At 43.1% G+C, this 20,367-nt stretch overlaps 1 protein-coding gene across 2 annotated transcripts in view; it reads left to right on the top strand.

Moving 5' to 3' along the window:
- The window catches only part of LOC118387445 (phosphatidylinositol 3-kinase regulatory subunit alpha), a 58,762-nt gene that overhangs the window by 22,407 nt on the left and 15,988 nt on the right, over positions 1-20,367 (top strand). For both annotated transcript variants that reach the window (XM_052525599.1, XM_035775804.2), the window contains 5 exons: positions 15,213-15,305; positions 16,061-16,135; positions 17,645-17,776; positions 18,711-18,912; positions 19,365-19,447. In XM_052525599.1, the coding sequence (XP_052381559.1) occupies positions 15,213-15,305; positions 16,061-16,135; positions 17,645-17,776; positions 18,711-18,912; positions 19,365-19,447 (585 nt within the window). The remainder of the gene's footprint in view (positions 1-15,212; positions 15,306-16,060; positions 16,136-17,644; positions 17,777-18,710; positions 18,913-19,364; positions 19,448-20,367) is intronic.

The following is a 20,367-nucleotide window of genomic DNA, read 5'->3' as shown; positions in this document are numbered from 1 at the left end:
CAGATTATATTGGTTTTCTGTAAATATTTCCACTTTTAAAATTGGTATAGGATCCTAAAATGGGATATTGGTTGGCTTTTATCAGTCTCAACAACCATTTTGAAGAACATTCTGAGAAACTGAAGTAAATTCTGACAAACTGATTGTTCCCCAACAAGTCCCTACAAGGCACATAGGCTACGTGCTCCGTCTTGCTCAAGGAAATATTTGATGCCGTTATTGTCCGGATTCTTATCGAAGTAGGCCTAGAAGTTTGTCATTCTTTGGAGACAATTTCCTTCTCAAGTTCAACTTAAAGGGAATGGAGGTAACCTAAATGCTCAGACACACCGGTAGGATTGTCAAAGTACTAAGCACCTCTGAATATATATTGTCGGCAGTCAATCTCTTGTGTTCATACAGCAGACACCTTGGAAGTGGGAAGCCACTCAGCCTTGTTAATATACTCCAAACCAGAAGGTGGCAGTAGTGTTTTTTTAGTGTTAACACGGGCAGCTGTTTCATAGAAACGAACCTACTCCATTGATTTAATTATAATGTTAATACTAGCAACAGTGCTGTTTGTGCCGTCATTCTTTTAACAAAGTTTGCATCTGCACTGTTAAAATAAATGTGTTTGCTAAATATTCAGTAGACATTTTTAAAAGTTGTCCTTGTGCATGGAGTTGTATGGTTTATTTAACAATTTAGCAATTTCTTCTTTTTTTTTGACACTTTCAAGTGAAAAATCGGAGTCTCAGAATCACTCGTTTACTGTGAATTTATTTCCAAACACCTTTTTTTGACATGCATGCTTATCAGATGTAAGTCACCTTTTCTCTAAGACTGCATTTTATCAGCCTATTTCTAAGTGCAAACTCATGCCTTTTCTTAGCTAGAATGCTGTGGTAGCTGTTTTGGAGCTGTGTAGTTGGTCGTGCTTTTATACATGTGAATGTGCACGATGTAGTAGTGCAGGAGGCTTAAGCGACAGTTTGTGACTCAGACAAAAAGGGAAAGCGCGAGAGAATGAGAGGGGGTGCTTTACTCTGAGATAACGACGCCTGTACAGTATTAAAGTAGAGAGAATAGTTAGCATGTAGGAGAGGGAAGGGGGTTTTGTATCCAGCCACTAAGAGTAAAACGGTAATAAAGTTAGCCCCATCTGTAGCTGTACCAAAGAGAAGCTCAGGCATAAGAGGGAGAGAATGAGGAGAGTGAATAAGTACACTCTGCCTGCATAGCTAGCGATTTAGATCATGTAGAAATCTTATTTTCGTGGCCAAATTAGTGCTCTGCCAAAGAGCATTGCTGTATTGAGCTGTTTTTCTGAAGGAGAATTGTTGCCTCGTTCTATAAAGAAGGCACACTTTTTGGGGTGGTAGGCAGGTGGTTTGCTCCATGTTCAAATATGCCTTTTATTATATGGAGCCTACGATAGATGGCCATACCCCCTCTAAAGTCAAAGACCCAACTAACTCACAATTCAGGTAGTTACAATGTGCCCGCTGGAACAGTTTACTCTGATGTGGTGGGAACTCAATAGAGCTGAAGGCAGCTGTGGTATAGTGTAGTCGGGGTGGTAATGGCGCTCCTTTGGTGGAGGGGGGCTCACAGAGTGCACTGATTTGTGGCGTTGTGATGAATCAGTAGAATTGTACTAAGTGCTGATTGCATTAACTTGGGGCACAATGCCGGCAGGACAAATGGATGCACGGTGAAAGGGAACTGAATGGCGACTGTTTCACACACTGTGTTGGGACATCTGTGCTGCTGGTGCTGTAATTGACTACTTTACACATTTGATCCCCCCCCGTTTTTATTTTGAAGATGTGGTATTTTGTTTATTCTAAATGTAGCCTATATGTTGGTTTATGCTACCCATGTAGTAGACCAGTATAATGACAAGTATTAAAGTCGAAAAGAATTAGAACGTCACACCTATAGGCTTTTATATCATTATTCTGCATCTAGACTTTACACTCCTTGGGATTTCCCCCTATGTGCTAAGTGCATATCAGGCCATCAAATTAGAGCTGATCACACCAAAGCACAAACCACACAGAACTTAATTTGAGGGCAACAATCAAACCTATCCACATTGTAATTTGATTTATCTTTTTAAAACCTCCACCAAACTGCTCTTGGCCTGGCAGCATTCCAGTAAAAGGCCTGTTTTTATGGGCCTGTGTGCATGAGAGTGCGCACATGTGAGTTTCATTACTTGATCGCCTCCAGAGACTGGAGTCTGAATTGGCAAATCTTATTACTGGAGGCGAAGCATGTCTGCGAGCAGGATTAGACAGTGGGAGAGCGAGAGAGGGGGACATGTGACTAATAGAAATTGAATAATGTGTCCCTGAACAAAAGGGGGTCAAAATCAGTCAGTCGGTATCTGGTGTGGCCACCAGCTGCATTAAGTACTGCAGTGCATCTCCTCATGGACTGCACCAGATTTGCCAGATCTTGCTATGAGATGTTACCCCACTCTTCCACCAAGGCACCTGCAAGTTCCAAGACATTTCTGGGGGGAATGGCCCTAGCCCTCACCTTCCGATCCAACAGGTCCCAGACGTGCTCAATGGGATTGAGATCCGGGCTCTTCGCTGGCCATGGCAGGCCACTGACATTCCTGTCTCGCAGGAAATCATGCACAGAACGAGCAGTATGGCTGGTGACATTGTCATGCTGGAGGGTCAGGATGAGCCTGCAGGAAGGGTACCACATGAGGGAGGAGGATGTCTTCCCTGTAACGCACAGCATTGATATTGAGCTTGTTGCCATTGCAGGGAGTCTGATGATGCTGTGACATACCGCCCCAGACCATGACGGACCCTCCACTTCCAAATCGATCCTGCTCCAGAGTACAGGCCTCGGTGTAACGCTCATTCCTTCAAATTAATCTGACCATCACCCCTGGTGGGACAAAACCACGACTTGTCAGTGAAGAGCACTTTTTGACAGTCCTGTCTGGTCCAGCAACAGTGGGTTTGTGCCCACTGTTGACGTTGTTGCTTGTGATGTCTGGTGAGGACCTGCCTTACAACAGGCCTGCAAGCCCTCAGTCCAGCCTCTTTCAGCCTATTGCGGACAGTCGGAGCACTGATGGAGGGATTGTGCGTTCCTGGTTTAACTCGGGCAGTTGTTGTTACCATCCTGTACCTGTCCCCCAGGTCTGATGATCGGATGTACCAATCCTGTGCAGGTGTTGTTATACGTGGTCTGCCGCTCCGAGGACCATCAGCTGTCCGTCCTGTCTCCCTGTAGCGCTGTCTTACGCGTCTCACAGCACGGACATTGCAATTTATTGCCCTGGCCGCATCTGCATGCCTCCTTGCAGCATGCCTAAGGCACGTTCACGCAGATGCGCAGGGACCCTGGGCATCTTTCTTTTGGTGTTTTTCAGTCGGTAGAACGGCCTCTTTTGCATCCTAAGTTTTCATAACTGTGACCTTAATCGCCTACCCGTTGTAAGCTGTTAGTTTCTTAATGACCGTTCCACAGGTGCATGTTCATTAATTGTTTATGGTCCATTGAACAAGTTTTTGGTCAATTAACCTGTCTAGCACACAGGTTCACCCCCCCAACATTCCACTGAAAAGGCAGCGTGGGATATTCAAAATTTTTCACACATTAACAAGTTCAAATGAAAGATAAACATCTTGTTAATCTACCCATTGTGTCTGATTTTTAAAAAAGAATAATAAAAAAAAGTTTTACAGCAAAAACACAACATATTTATGTTAGATCACCGCCAAATAAAATAAAAAGTCATTTTTCCCAGCCAAAGATAGTCACAAAAGCAGAAATAAAAATAAAATTAATCACTAACCTTTGATAATCTTCATCAGATGACACTCATAGGACATCATGTTACACAATACATTTATGTTTTCTTCGATAATGTGCATATTTATATTCACAAATCTCGGTTTACATTGGCGCCATGTTCAGAAATGCCTCCAAAATGTCCGGAGTAATTACAGAGAGCCATGTCATATTACAGAAATCCTCATCATAAACTTTGATGAAAGATACATGTTTTTCATATGATTAAAGATACACTTGTTCTTAATGCAACCGCTGTGTCAGATTTTTTAAAAACTTTACGGAAAAAGCATACCATGCAATAATCTGAGACGGCGCTCAGAGGTACACAACATTTCTCCGCCATGTTGGAGTCAACAGAAATACGAAATTACATCATAATATATTCCCTTTGATGATCTTTCATCAGAATGTAGTGCCAGGAATCCTAGTTCCGCAATAAATCGTTGTTTTGTTCGATAATGTCCATTACTAGTGTCCAATTAGCTACCTTTTCTTTAGTTCACATGCCAGTCCAGGCGAACTCGGACGAAAACTTCAAAAAGTTATATTCCAGGTCGAATAGACTGGTCAAATTAAGTAGAGAATCAATCTTCAGGATGTTATCATATATATCCAATAACGTTCCAACCGGAGCATTCATTTTTGTCTACAGAGTAATGGAACACATGGTGATATCATGAGAAATGTGCCTGATCAGGAACTGGCATTCTGCCAGACCACTGACTCAAATAGCTGCCATCCGGCCGCACATCACACTAGGAGGCTTCATTCCACAATCTACTGACTGTTGACATCTAGTGGAAGGCTTAGGAAGTGAGAACAGATCCATATCTTACTGGGATGTCAATAGGCGATGAGTTGAAAATCAACCAGCCCCAGAATTTCCACTTCCTGTTTGGAAGTTTGCCTGCCATATGAGTTCTGTTATACTCAGACATAATTCAAACAGTTTTAGAAACTTCAGAGTTTTTTTATATCCAATAGTAATAATAATAAGCATATATTAGCATCTTGGACAGAGTAGGTGGCAGTTAACTATGGGCACGCAATTCATCCAAAGTGAAAATGCTGCCCCCTAACCCATAAAAGTTCAACCATTTACAATGAAGATCTGTGAAGTTATTTGGATTTTTACAAATCATCTTGAAAGACATGGTCCTAAAAAAGGGGCATTTCTTTTTTATTTTATTTACCATATCATATGGAGACAAACATAAACCTTTTACCTTATCGTAGACATAAGACATTGCAAATGATTAAATCCTTCCAAAAGATATTTTTAAAAACAAAAAAATTTAGTTACGAATTGAACTTTAAATGATTTGATTCTTCACATGGGATGATTTCACTGAACAACAAAAGAAAGGGGCATATTGAATGATCCCCAATGATCCATCGCATCTCCCCAAAAATGTTTTCAACATACATTTGTAAAATGATAGTCTACAAACTAAAACTTTGGTTGTCTTCCTCTCAGGCTTCCATGTCTTCTCCCTGGACCTCCTCGATGTCCATCGGACTCTGGGGCCTCATCTTCACTGTCACTTTCCAACCTTGTTGAGGTCGGCTCGTTGTCAGGCTCAAAAAGCCTCAAATTTGCCCGGATGGCCACCAATTTTTCAACCCTTGTATTGGTCAGCCTGTTGCGTGCTTTGGTATGTGTATGTGTTCCCAAACAAGGACCAGTTGCGCTCTGAGGCGGCTAATGTTGGTGTGATTTGGAGGATGATGGAGGCAACAGGGGAAATAGCCTGAGATCCACAAAGTCCCTTCCACCAGGTGGCTGATGAGATATGTTGGCACAACTGCCATATTGCTATTGCATCTTCATCCCAAAGCCCTTGCTTGGAAGTGTACTTCGCTATACAGCCAAGAACCTTGCCAAGTTGGCGAGACACGGTAGTGATGACACCATAGGTCTTGTTGATCTCTGCACCAGACAGGATGCTCTTGCCAGCATACTTGGGGTCCTACATGTACGCTGTGGTGTGCAGGGCTTCAGGCAGAAGTCTTCACCCTTTTTGATGTATTTCAGAACTGCAGTTTCCTCTGCTTGGGGCAACAGTGAAGTGGGCAGGACAGTAGGGATTTCTTCTCATACATCTGCAAGCAGAGTCTGAACATCAGACAGGATGGCATTGTCTCCCTCAATCCGTGCAATGGCTACTGCGATAGGTTTCAGGCTGCTTACCACTCTACCACAATACATCATCCAGGAGGATCCTCTTGATGGGGTTGTCCATATTGGTAGACTGTGATATGGCCATTTCTTGGAGAGACTCCTTCCCCTCCAAGAGAGTGTCAAACATGATGACAGCTGGGCAGCTTCAATGTGGTGCTCTTATTCTTCTCACTTTGCTTGGTGAGGTAACTTGATGACCCTTCACATACCTAACCATTTCCTTGGCTCTCTTGTAGAGTGTATCCATTGTTTTCAGTGACATGATGTCCTTGAGGAGCAGATTCAATGTATGAGCAGCACAGCCAATGGTTGTGATGTGAGGGTAGGACTTCCCTACTTTAGACCAAGCAGCCTTCATGTTCGCAGAATTGTCTGTCACCAGTGCAAATACCTTCTGTGGTCCAAGGTCATTGATGACCATTGCCTTCAGCTCATCTGCAATGTAGAGACCGGTGTGTCTGTTGTCCCTTGTGTCTGTGCTCTCGTGGAATACTGGTTGATTGGTGAAGATGATGTAGTTAATTATTCCTTGCTCACGAAACTTTCAACCAACCACCAGAGATGATTGCAATAGTCTGCTTTCTCTATGATTTGCTTGACCTTCACTTGAACTCTGGTGAACTCTGCATCCAGCAAATGAGTAGACAAAGCATGTCTGGTTGGAGGGGTGTATGCTGTGCGAAGGACATTCAGAAATCTCTTCCAATACACATTGCATGTGAGCATCAGAGTTGAACCAGTTGTATACACAGCTCGAGCAAGACATTCATCAGCATTTCTCTGACTACGCTCCTCTGACTACTTATGATTCCAGGAGAACCATGAGCTATTGATATCGATAAGGTGTCTGATTCATCATGATTTGGCATGGTATTTACAAATTACCCAACTTTTCCTTCTACATTAGCTGCAGTGAAATGTCTCCACACATCCATGGCATTTTCCTGTATAGATTAGAAAAAAATGAGTAAAAAACCCTAAATACAATTCCATGTATAGATGGTTAAGCAGTTAGATTAAACAACTCCTTTGTAAGATAAATGTTTTAAACTGAAATATGTATAGAAATAGGTGAATTAACACTCCTCAGTTAGCAGGCTCTCAAGCAAGCTAAAACCCACATGGTAGCAAAAACTAACTAGCAGAAATTGTTAACAAGTTAGAAATGATTTTAACACACTTTGCTGTAGGCTACTAATTACTAGAGGTTAATAAATCCTCTTATGGCTGCGATCCCCGTACAGGGATCAACATCAGGGGAAATTTCATAGTGACAACTAAAAATACAACGTTGTAACATTAAATGCAAGTGTCTTACATCCTTCAAAAGATTAGCATCTTGGTAATCAAACTACGTTTTCCGATTTTGAAATAGCTATTACAGAGAACAAATACCATGCTTTTGTTTTGAGAAGGGCAATCAACAACAAACATTTTTCGCCATGACAGTTTTTACACATTCACATCTGAAGGTAAAATTATGACTTACATTCTTATATCTTGGTCTTATTTCTCTTCCTGAGGGTCCCAGTGATCAAATGAAGTGCCGTTTTCTTTGATAAAATCAATTTTTATAGCCTAAATCGAAACATTTTGTAACCCGTTTGTGCCGTGAATTCCATCTCTATCAATTTTTTACGGGGCATTCGACGTAATTACACACGGTAAACCATCGTTTATCTAGTCATGGTTGGTTTCAGTGCATTCCTCTGGATTTTTGCAACACAGCCAAACGTCATTGTTTTTTTTGCGGGGAGTAGTATTGACCGAAGTGAACTGATTTGAAGACGAGCAATGACTACTTTGCGCACCAATAATTTTAGCAAAGCTTCGTTGATTGACTGTATTTCTGCCCAATGACCACTGATCTTCTTGAAATCTAGCTGGGTAGATAGCCAATGAGCTGAGGTAAACGCCAGTATGTAATCGTTTTGGGTTGGACTACCATTCCTTGTTTGTAAATGCATGCGTAACGAACTCCATTCTCGCCTTGACTATCAGAGGAGTTAATGTGACGCTTGTTACGCACAGCAGTATTTTGGAAAGTTGTATTTTCAACGATTTTATTGAAGACATCATGGCGAATAAATCAGGAAAAGCGAAGTCATAGTATACAGATTTGTACCAGATTATAGAATAGATTGATCGAGAAAGTGAGACAGATTTTTTTGTATGAGGAATCTTTGAGTGTTATGATTCAAACAGGAGCTGAGGAGCTGTTTCTGCAAGGACAGGACATACTTCTGGACGGGTAAGTGCTAATGCCGTTTTATGAAATATATATATATAAAATATTTGCAATGAAATATATTTGCAATGAATGTTTTATATCTGTGTGTATATATTTTCCATGTCAGATATATACAGTGGGGCAAAAAAGTATTTAGTCAGCCACCAATTGTGCAAGTTCTCCCACTTGAAAAGATGAGAGGCCTGTAATTTTCATCATAGGTACACTTCAAATATGGAGTAGAACAGCATTACACACACACACACACACACACACACACACACTCACACACATGGCCACTGCCTCTGCCACTCCTCTCCATTTCCATATGAAATAGCCAGGAGGGCAGGCCCACAACAATGGCCGGAGTTGAATGGAACAGCACTTCACATTAGTGACTGTTCCCTTTGCTCTATACAATACATATCTGTTCATTTTATGTGATGATAAAAGGCTCATACATTACAAATATATTTTAAATGTTTTCTTTCACAGTGATAGCGACTCCGACTTTGAGCCTCCTGTGCCAAGCTGCCCGCTCTACCTCTGCCCCCTCTACTCCTGCCTCCAGTGGTGTTCATATGCCACAGTTCATTACCGCAGGCATGACTGTGCCTCAGGGCCAAAAGGGCACAGCATGGAGGCGTCGTTGTGTTCTGTGTCGCATGACCTGCACCACTTGTTCAGTTTGCCTCTGCTTTACATCAGAAAGAGACTGCTATGGGACATGGCACAGGCAGAAAAATATTGTGTAGAGGACTTACAAAGGGTGTACTGTTTTTTTAAAAATGTTCTAGTAAAAATATATAAATAAATAATCTTGTGTGTTAGAATTGCTTTTTGATATGTTGTATATAGTTATAGGCCATTTCACCAATTCGGCCACTTGGGTACATTTGGGCAACTTGTGTGGGACACCTGGGTGACTTCATGCTAAATGTCATGTAGCTCACCCATTCCTGAAGTTATCCGTCTGAAACCTTGCACACGTACAGTTGCCCTCTTGTGTTATCCATCAAAATTATCCCCAGCATCCTATCTGACTGTGGCTATTCTAGTACATGTGAAAGATGATGCTACAACAATAAAAAACAGAAAACGTATGCTCTTTCTTTCTCTTTTCTTCCACCAGATCTACTGTGTTATATTCTCCTACATTCAATTAACATTTCCACAAAATTCAGAATGTTTCCATTCAAATGATACCAAAAATATGCATATACAGGCAGTTAGATTAGGGTATGTCTTCAGGTGGAAATTGAGAACAAGGGATGCAGCCATAAGAGGTTTTAACAAAAAATATATTCATCCCACCCAGTACTGTAATCAAAACTTACCAGAAAGCATGTAGTCCTTGGCTCAGACAGTTTCATAGTGTGGGCTCAATAGCATCTAATTAGTGTGAAAGATCTTGAATCATCTGTACATGGGATGGAAGAGTGCACTGTACATGTGATGGAAGAATGCACTGTGCATGCAGATGTTTCAATTCCTTTGAATTGGGGATAGTTTAACCAAATATGCCACAAGACCGAGAATTGCCTTGTGTATCCCACAAAAAAAGGTTCACTGTTATAAGCAACAACAAAAAATGAATTTAAGCAAAATTCCCCAAATTCCAGGGATTAACTTCTCATGGAAAATTTCTGGGAAAATTACAGAAATTTACCGGAAAGTTTGCAACCCTAACTGTGATATGGATCTATCACACTAGCTATATCTGTTTATCAAAGTAGACTGCAGACACCTCCCTCTTCTGTACTGTAGTAGTTTTTCATAATGGCTAAACAAAGGTAGATGAAGTTTGGTTCTTATATCTAATAATGGGAATGCTTTGGACTTTATTGATTGAATCAATTGATGTAGGCCTAAAACAAACAAAAGTTTTGTTTTTGTTCAAATAGCGGCCTGGATGGCAATGGTTGTCGTCATTATTTGTCTAATTTCTTGGTTGAATCTGTAATGGTGAGTCTTGAAATTGTACATTATGATACTGGTTTATTATAGAGATTCAGTTGAACCAAATATTTTGCACAAAGCACCAATTCCTATTTTTTTATCTTGGATTTTTTTCTGCCAGTGTAGCAACAGGCTATTCATTGGTTCTGTGAGGTGCATGCGTTGCTATTTCCTCTCTGCAGGGGGAGACGTAGTCTCACTTTTCTCATGCCGGCAGTCCCATTTCATGTGTCCAAACTCAAGGCTTCTCCATGTTATATAGCCTATTTCACATGCAATACACTGCATGCTAAAGTAGGAAAAAGCCACACTGACCTGAGGAAATAAATATTGTTTCAACAAAGTGTCAACTGCTGAGGACAGATTTTTTTTTATACCCAGTTGCCCCTTGAACTAAATGGACTCAAGTCACACATCGAACACTATGGCTGCTCTACTGGTCATCAGTTTTCAGTCACACTTTTTCCACAGAACCTCCTCCCAGAAGAAAATAAATACTAGAACCTATGAAAATGCTGGTTACATGACCGGGACCTTACATTTAATAGAGGTGTGAGCTATCTTTAGTCTGTTTTTGGTATTCCATGCCCTGGCCTGGCCACAGCCGTTACTGGAGTTTACAGGTACCGTTTGAACTGGGGAGAGAGTGTTCCCTCCGCCGACGCCTGCCGCACCACAGCACCAGTGGCAGCTGCGTTGACTTCCTCAACCTGTGGTTGACTGACTGGCTGAGCTGAGCTGATGCCTTCTGGGATATTATGAGGAATCCTGCCAATAATAATAATGCAGGCATAGAATAATGTTCTAATTTTTTAAACTGGGAGAGACGGCGCTGAAAGTTGCAGAAGGACTAACCGTACCTGTATGTTTGCATTCTTTGTTCGCTCTTTGCAGAGCAAAGGAACGAAAGCAAGTGAAATGGATAAACCAGTCTATCTGGTTGCCTCTCTCTCGTTGCCCCTCGCTCTCTGCTGCCCCTCTCTCGCCGCCCCTCTCTCTTTCTCGTGCACTCTCGCTCGCCGCCCCTCTCTCTCTTTCGCGCACTCTCGCTCGCCGCCCCTCTCTCGCGATGTTCCCCAATGCTGGAAGGGAGTCCACCAAGTGTAAAAAGTTTGGGAACCCCTGTTCTAGTCCAGTTGGACTTAATGGTGCCAACAGATATGGCAGGTCTGCTTCTAGTGCCTAAGCAACTTTGCAGTATGTTGTTTTTTTGTGTTATTTCTTACATTATAAGCACAGATTTTTTTTTGATATTACATACAGCCGGTAATAACTTTTGGATATCAGAGTGGCGGTAACTCATCAGCAATACGACCAGGAATACGACTATCCAGAATTGGATCCTTTGTTTGTACCCCCCAGGGAAATTTTACTTATTCCAGAGGCTGCTCCAAAGCACCTCCGGCAGAGATGTATTCGGAGTGGACTTCTAGTCTGACTCAGGAGGCGTGCACACCATCCACCGCTTCTGGTATATTAATCGCTAATGTTCAGTTTCAGGATAATAAAGTAGATGAGTTCAGGGCGAGGATCTACTTCCAGAGAAACATCAGGGATTGTACCATACACTGTTTCACAGAAACATGGCTCTGTCGGGATATACTGTCCCTGTCCATACAGCCAGCTGGGTTCTCAGTACATAGCGTAGACAGAAATAATGAATTCTCTGGGAATATGAAAGGTGGGGTGTATGTTTCATGATTAACTACTCATGGTGTGATTGTAATAACATGCAAACACTCAAATCATTTTGTTTACCCGTCCTAGAGTACTTCACAATCAAATGCTGACCGCATTACCTCCCAAGAGAATTATCTTTGGTTATAGTCACAGCCGTGTATATTCCCCCTCAAGCCAATACCACGACTGCCCTCAAAGAACTACACTGGACTTTATACACACTGGAAACCACATATCATGAGGCTGCATTTATTGTTGCTGTGGATTTTAACAAAGCAAATTGGAGGAAAATGCTATGGAAGTTCTACCAACACGTTGACTGTGCTACTCGCTTTGGAATAACATTGGACTGCTGCTACTCAACATTTCGAAATGCCTACAAGACCCCCCGCCCTCCCTTAGGCAAATCTGATCATGACTCTATTTTGCTCCTCCCTTCCTATAGCACGGGTACTTCCTGTTTGAGTCTCTACCTAAGGTCTATTCAACGCTGGTCTGACCAATCAGAATCCAGCCTTCAAGATTGTTTTAATCACACTGACTGGGATATGTTCCTGGAAGCCTCTGAGAATAACGTTGACAAATACACAGATACGTTAACTGAGTTAATCAGGAGGTGTATAGGAGATTGTGTACCCACTCTGACTATTAAAACCAACCCAGACCAGAAACTGTGGATAGATGTTTTAGCAATCGAGCAAAACTGAAAGAAGGAACCACCGCGTTAAACCATGGCAAGGTGACTGGGAATATGGCCGAATACAAAAAGTGTAGTTATTCTCTGATAAGGCAATCAAACAGGAAAAAACGCCAGTACAGAGACAAAGTGGAGATGCAATTCAATGGCAGACACGAGATGTATGTGGCAGAGTCTACAGACAATCATGGACTACAAAGGGAAAACCAGCCACGTTGCGGACACCGGCATCTTGCTTATGGACAAGCTAAACACCTTTTTTTTCCGGCTTTGAGGATAACACAGTTCCATCGATGTGGCCTGCTACCAAGTTCTTCTCTGTGGCCGACTCCTTCTCTGCGGCCGACTCCTTCTCTGCACCCTCTCGCTTGCTCGCCGCCCCTCACTCTCTCTCTCGCTCGTTCACTGCCCCTCACTCTCTCTCGCTCGTTCACTGCCCCTCACTCTCTCTCGCTCGTTCACTGCCCCTCACTCTCTCTCGCTCGTTCACTGCCCCTCGCTCTCTCTCTTGCTGCACCTCTGCCTTCATTAGATCCCTTCTGCTCTGTTTCTTGGTCTCGTGGCAGTGCCTCATGGAAATCACCAACTGATCGGCCCAAACATTTGTCATTTTCTGTGTCACTCGACACCGGCCCGTCGGCATTGGAACTATCAGGTCGCGCAGATGGTACTGAGAAACAACTTTATCTTCCCCCTCCCTGTTTCACTCACAGGGCTGCTATGGATAGAGTAAATATACACAGTCCCAGATACTGGACACTTTGAATAGTACTGCGGTTTGAGGGAATATCCACCAACCAATCCCCCCTGTTACTTAGAGTCATAGTATCTATGTATATTATATCGTAGAAAATAATATTGTGAAAGCTGTTATAGGTCTACTCAAAACTCTGATACTAAAATCAGTGAGTGTCTCTGTACAGATGAGCACACAGAGGTAGCATTTCACTTTTAAGAACACAATGTATCTTACTATAGTTATCACAATGGTAAATGCAGTCTTATCTATAATCTAGGAATGCTAGAATGTGATTGTAGTTAAGTTGAAAAAAATAGAACATGATGATTGTATCTAGGTCTAGCTAGGCTTGTTGTTCTGCATATTTACTTTTAGCAGCACTGAGGCCGGGTGTAAATTTAGCCCCAGGTTGTGAAGTGAGTTTCCCAGAAGCGGGAGGCCAATGCAGGCAGGGCTTTGGCAGTAGAGGGACAGCAGTGTAGGATGTCTGTCTGGGTAGGAAGGTTACACTTCCAAGTCATGCAGAGGTGGCACTGGATGCCTAGCTCTCTATTTGGGGAAATGTTGCTGTTCCAGTACCTCAAAGTTCATTGCTTCTGAGAAAACGACTCGCTTTCTGGTCTGTGTGGTGCGGTCCACACTGTGTCTTCCAGATGACGGTTGTCTCTTTAGCCTACACAGGGTTTAGCGTGTTTAGTGGCTGAAGGTCTTTCTCCCTGCTAATCCAGTTGGTTCACATACAACCGGATAGCGTTATCCACAGCGTTTGGTGCGCTAACAAGGACATAACGTTAAAATATGGCAGATCATTATTTAGGCAAGCAAAATAATAATCTCCTGGGGGAGAGAACATGTCCAGGCTAAAGACCAGTGTTTATGTGTAGATGGCTACTCTAGATGCCTGATTTTGTGCCAGTTTACAAAAAAGGGTAGAGCAAAATAATTGACATTTGTTTGTTAAAAACAATAGGATAAATACACATGTAGGCAATGCCACTACATTGCCTTAATATTGGAACCCTTTGAAATCTTCTGAGATGTAGAGCATCTAACATAAATAAATACATCTCTTAATTAGTGAAATAAAGGGAAACCGTGAAAGGGGCTCCATTCATGGTCGTCTGCGTTTGAAACTGCAGACTGAAATCCTCAAACAGTTGGCCCTTTCAGAAAGGTGCTCTTTCAAAATAACCTTTTTGCAAATCCAAATAAAATTGGTGCCAGCCCACATACCCTTTCATGTCCACACCTGGATGCTAAGATCTAATGAAAAAAGTGGGGTGGGGGCAAAGCCTCAGACCTGGCTTGCCTCATGCATATCACATGGTGTTTGCTTAGCCCCTTGGTCCACCCCAACGCTACCTTCATGGTATCCTACTGCTCGGCACCTCTCCGACCTGAATCGTTCGGTTGTGCACAGTTGCCTTTTTGTCTCTCCATCGGTCCTTTGGTCTGGTGTCTGCAATACCTTTTGAAGTAGCGCTCCAGTCCCAAATCTCCCTTCCTGACCATTTTTAAAAGGCGTACCATGTGAATGCATTGCAACGTGGGATTGATATATTAATAGGCTGCCTGAGGGCGAGGGGTGTGGGTGGAGACCATGGTGGTGGGATTGAAGTGGAGGCCCAAAATTGACCCCTTTGTGTCGTGTTAGACAGGGTTGGAGGAATTGACTCAGTTGCCTATAACCATCCAGTGCTTGGTTAAACCAGGATCGGGCAATTTTCAGTTAATATACTGCATTTCAATGCACTTCCTGAAATGTTGAAAAAAAATTAACCCTCAACAACTTATCCCCTTTCCTCTCTCACTCTTTGTTAGCCTCCATAATTGTTATCGATTGAATCCTAAAACTACCTTTTTTAAGTGGAAATGACTTACTGAACCGATATTCCTCTCTTCTCTCGTCTTCCAGGCTCCGCCCTCCTGGACCTGACAGAGCAGTTTGCGCTCCCAGAGACAGCTCCTCCCATGCTGGCCAAGCTGCTGGAGGCCATCGAGAAGAAAGGTGCACTGGCCTGTACACAATGGACTAGCACACATCCACACTGGTCATCTAAACATTTCCTAGATTTACATTCTAGAAGATCCACCCCTTGTGTATCACCATGGTTTCAGTTACTTATGTAATTATTTATTTAACCTTTATTTTGACAAGAAGTCATGCTGAGATAAAGCTCTCTTTGGTCTGAAGAGACCTGTAATTACAATAATATTCCAAAATCTATACACTATGAAAAGCAGAACAGTGATACAAAACACAATCATAGAAAACAAAACACATTCAAAGTAAGTAATCAGCTGTCTGAATTGCACTGGAGTAGGGCTTTCTAACCCTGTTCCTAGAGAGCTACCATCCCGGTAGATTTTCGCTCCAACCCTATTAATCTAGTGCTCCTGATTTCCACACTTAGCTGGTTGATAAGATGAATCACGTTAGTTACAACTGGGGTTAGAGCGAAAACCTAAAGGGTAGCTCTCCAGAGGCATCATAATATCCAATTTGAGAGAGTTTGGGAGGATATTCCACAAGTAAGGTGCAAAGAAACTAAAAGCAGGTTTACCTAACTCAGTGGAGATCGAAGGGATCTTCAGAGTTAACCTCCCTGAGACTAGGTCTGGTAGCTTGTAGTGCGCTTTATTCTCTGAATGTTTTTATACTTAAATCGGAAGGCCTTTTTATAGTGATTTTATGACTTTCTAGTCATTTAATTAGTTGCATCTAAGCTAGTGGCTTATCATGTGCTGCTTGATTCTGTGTAGGTCTGGACAACCCAACGCTGTACAGGACCTTCACAGCCGATGGTGGACTGGATGTTAGACAGTGCTTTGACACTGGTGAGCAGAATTCATGTTTATCAGTTACAGTGCATTCGCAAAGTATTCAGACCCCCTGACTTCTTCCACATTTTGTTATGTTACAGCCTTATTCTAAAATGTATTAAATTGTTTTTTTCCCCTCATAAATCTACACACCTACCTCAATGACAAAGCAAAACGTTTTTTAGAAATAGCACATTTCAATTAAGTATTTAGACCCTTTACTCAGTACTTTTTTGAAACACCTTTGGCAGACTTCTTGGGTATGGCGCTACAAGCATGGCCTGTATTTGGGGATTTTCTCCCATTCTTCTCTGCAGATCCTCTCAAGGTCTGTCCGGCTGGATGGGGAGTGTCGCTGCACAGCTATTTTCATGTCTCTCCAGAGATGTTTGATCGGCTCTGGCTAGGCCACTCAAGGACATTCAGATACTTGTCCCGAAGCCAATCATGCGTAGTCTTGGCTGTGTGCTTAGGGTCGCTGTCCTGTTGGAAGGTGAACCTTCGCCACAGTCTAAGGTTCTGAGCGCTCTAGCGCAGGTTTTGATCAAGGATCTCTGTACTTCGCGCCATTCATTTTTCCCTTGATCCTGACTAGTCTCCCAGTCCCTGCCGCCGAAAAACATCCCCACTGCATGATGCTGCCACCACGATGTTTCACCGTAGGGATGGTATTGGCCAGGTGTTGAGCGGACACATTCAGGTCAGAGTTCAATCTTGGTTTCATCATACCAGAGAATCTTGTTTCTCATGGTCTGAGAGTCCTTTGTGTCCCTTTTGGCAAACTCTAAGCGGGCTGTCATGTGCCTTTTTAGTGGAGAGTGGCTTCCATCTGGCCACTCTACCATAAAGGCCTGATTGGTGGAGTGCTGCAGAGATGGTTGTCCTACTGGAAGGTTCCCCCATCTCCACAGAGGAACTCTAGAGCTCTGTCAGTGACCATCAGGTTCTTGGTCAAGGTCTTGGAAGAGTCTTGGTGGTTCATAACTTCTTCCATTTAAGAATGATGGAGGCCACTGTGTTCTTGGGGACCTTTAATACTGCAGAAATGTTTTGGTACCTTTCCCCAGATCTGTCTCTCGACACAATCCTGTCTCGGAGCTCTATGGACAATTCCTTCGACCTCATGGCTTGGTGTTTGATCTGACATGCACCGTCAACTGTGCAAACTTTTATATAGACATGTGTGTGCCTTTGCAAATCCTGTCCAATCAATTGAATTTACCACAGGTGTACTACCAAGTTGAAGAAACATCTGGATGATCACTGGAAACAGGATGCACCTGAGCTCAATTTCTAGTCGCATAGCAAAGGGTCTGAATAATTATGTAAATAAGGTATACATTTTTTGCAAACATTACTAAACATGTCATTATGGGTTCCACAAAATGTGGAAAAGTCAAGGGGTCTGAATACTTTTCGAATGCACTGTATATCCACCCAAATTCAATGTTATTTGACTTTGTGTGCAATTTTTTGGGGTAAAAACAGTTTGACTTTTAGCTAATGGTGTGTGGTTCTATTCAGATCCTCCGTCAGCAGACCTGGACCAGATGGACCTGCAGATGCTGTGTGACGGTCTACATCGGTACCTGCAGGATCTTCCCCAGCCTGTCATACCACCGGCCATCTACACTCAGCTGGTCCACACCGCCCAAGGTACTCACACACACACACACTGTGACTGTAACACTGCCATACACTCATCAGAGTACACCACATGATGTACACACAATCACATAACCAATATTCTATAGCACCTACTGTTTCCTTAATGTCAATGTTCTACTAGAAAATGGGTCATGTCCAAATCAGCATGTCGGTTAGAGGTTGCTGTTCATTCAATTTGTTTGTTGCTCTCAGCAATCACTTTCAGTGGAACGTGCCTCAACCCAAAGGTACGGTGTCTAGTTAATTATTGGCCTACAGCAGCAGTCCTAACCTAATCTACCACTGGCCGGGCTGCTGAACACTCTGTACCTTGGAGAGGGAACCCACAGTACCTAGAGCTAGTGTCAATATCCACACACACACACACACACACACACACACACACACACACACACACACACACACACACACACACACACACACACACACACAGACACAGAGACACAGACAGCAGGTTTGCTTTAGCACGGAAGAACATAAGACTGAGATATCTCAGAGTAATCTTTTTGTCACATGGCCAGAAACAGGATCTCTGTTGTTAACTTATACAAGTTTATCTCAGTGCTAGCCAATCACCTGTACCTTGCACTCCACTCATTGTTGAGCACACACAATCTCAATGCGGTTGTCTAACCCGATTACTGAGCACAGGGCTCCTTTTTCTGCCACCCCATTGGTCGAAGGGAAGTCTGCTAGCACCTCTGTAGCTTTAACTGTGGGAGATTTTTGAAGGGTTTTGTTAGTGTGTAGCCTGCAGCACACATTCAAAGTCATACATGTGTGGCAATGCAATGTGTATATCTCCCTCTGTGATCTCTATCAATGAATTTGTGCGTAACCTGCGTAAGTGTTAGCACATAGAAACATGTGTATGTATGACATACCTCCCTCTCTGACACCTGTGTGTGTTTTGGTCCCACAGAGGTGCAGAGCCCCAAGGAGTGTGCCCAGCTGCTGCGTCGCATCGCCAGCACACCCAGCCTGCCAGCCCAGTACTGGCTCACCTTCCACTGCCTGCTGCGCCACTGGTCCCGGGTGTGCCACAACGCGCCCAAGAACCTGCTCAGCTCCCGCGCCCTGGGGGAGATCTTTAGCCCCGTGCTCTTCAGACAGCAGGCTGCCAGGTAGGTGCAGGAGAGAGAGGAACTGGCACTCACAGACAGGTGTGCACAGACAGCCAGACACTTTTTATATACTCAAGGAAACACACTCTCAGGCAAGCAGCCTACACACACACACACACACACACACACACACACACACACACACACACACACACACACACACACACACACACACACACACACACACACACACACACACACACACACACACACACACACACACTCTCTCTCACTGACACACACATTTGCAGTGAAAGGATTTAGGTTTGGAAGATTTTCTATTTGCCAGCTGTGCTGTTGCAATTAAAGCAGCCATGCTTGAAGTCCCATCAGTTAGAGAATGACAAAGATGGACCAAGATCATGCACACATTAATCACAACAGCAGGGCCAGTCAGCTGGCCTGAGAATTGCTGACTCTATTTTACTCTTTTTTTTTCACTCTTTCATCAGCTGCGAGCCCAGCCCGGATGCTCACATCAAGATCATTGAGACCCTTGTGACTAGCGAATGGACAGAAGCACAGGCGGCTCCAGGTTTGAAACACACATTGTCCTTTTCTGTTATTCGTCATCTGTTAAATTTCTGGTTGGGGGTGTATGCAGAGATACAGAACAACTATATTTAAAGCAATATGACTGCCCATCTCTTCCTCTGTGAAATGATTTACACTCACGTACTTTACTTTGTTATTGAGGGACATTGAGAGAATGGCCCAAGTGCATATATTAAGACTGCAGTGGCGCTAAGCCCATGGTAGTTACTGACTGACTGAGTGCGGGAGCCGAGGGGAACAGCAGGGAACCTGGGCTGATCTTAGCCCGTAGAGCCACACGGGGGCTCGCACTCTAGCAGTAGCACAGAGCACAAGATGTACTGGCTGCATTGCATGGGAAAAAGCCTCCATTGTGGGGCAAAAGCTGCCCCATCGCATACCTGGCTGGCTCCATTTATTACAGCTTTAGTTAAGGTTTTCTGCACTTGTTTCAAAGGCTTTATTGTTATATGCCAGTCAATGTTGGCAAACTGGCTGCAATTAGCCTGTCTTCATTTATAAACCGGGTAGTTTGGATCCTGGATGCGGATTGGCTGAAACACCATTCCACCCGTCTGTATATCAACAATATCATGGGTATGATGCAAAAATCCACGTTTACTGTTCTATTTGAAGTATCACTACACTGTTTTTGATATATCACAGCAAATGACAAAAGAAAAGCAATAATGGTTTTATTAAACACATTATTTCTCCTTGCTTCTAGCCTAGAATTTGGCTTGCATAACAACAAGAACAACCCTTTGTCGTGTTATATTGGCCATATACCACCCCCTCTGACCTTATTCCTTAAATATCAGCCTTTAATTTGGAATAGCTGCATTTTTTCCCTCACATTTATAACGCAATCTTTAATACCAGAATCTTGGCTTGGCTGTGTTTGTCACACATCTTTCATTG

The sequence above is a fragment of the Oncorhynchus keta genome, chromosome 9 (genome assembly GCF_023373465.1).
Source record: "Oncorhynchus keta strain PuntledgeMale-10-30-2019 chromosome 9, Oket_V2, whole genome shotgun sequence".
Lineage (NCBI taxonomy): Eukaryota > Metazoa > Chordata > Actinopteri > Salmoniformes > Salmonidae > Oncorhynchus > Oncorhynchus keta.
Note: the sequence above shows the minus strand (reverse complement) of the source record. Positions and strands in the feature narration are given on the sequence as shown.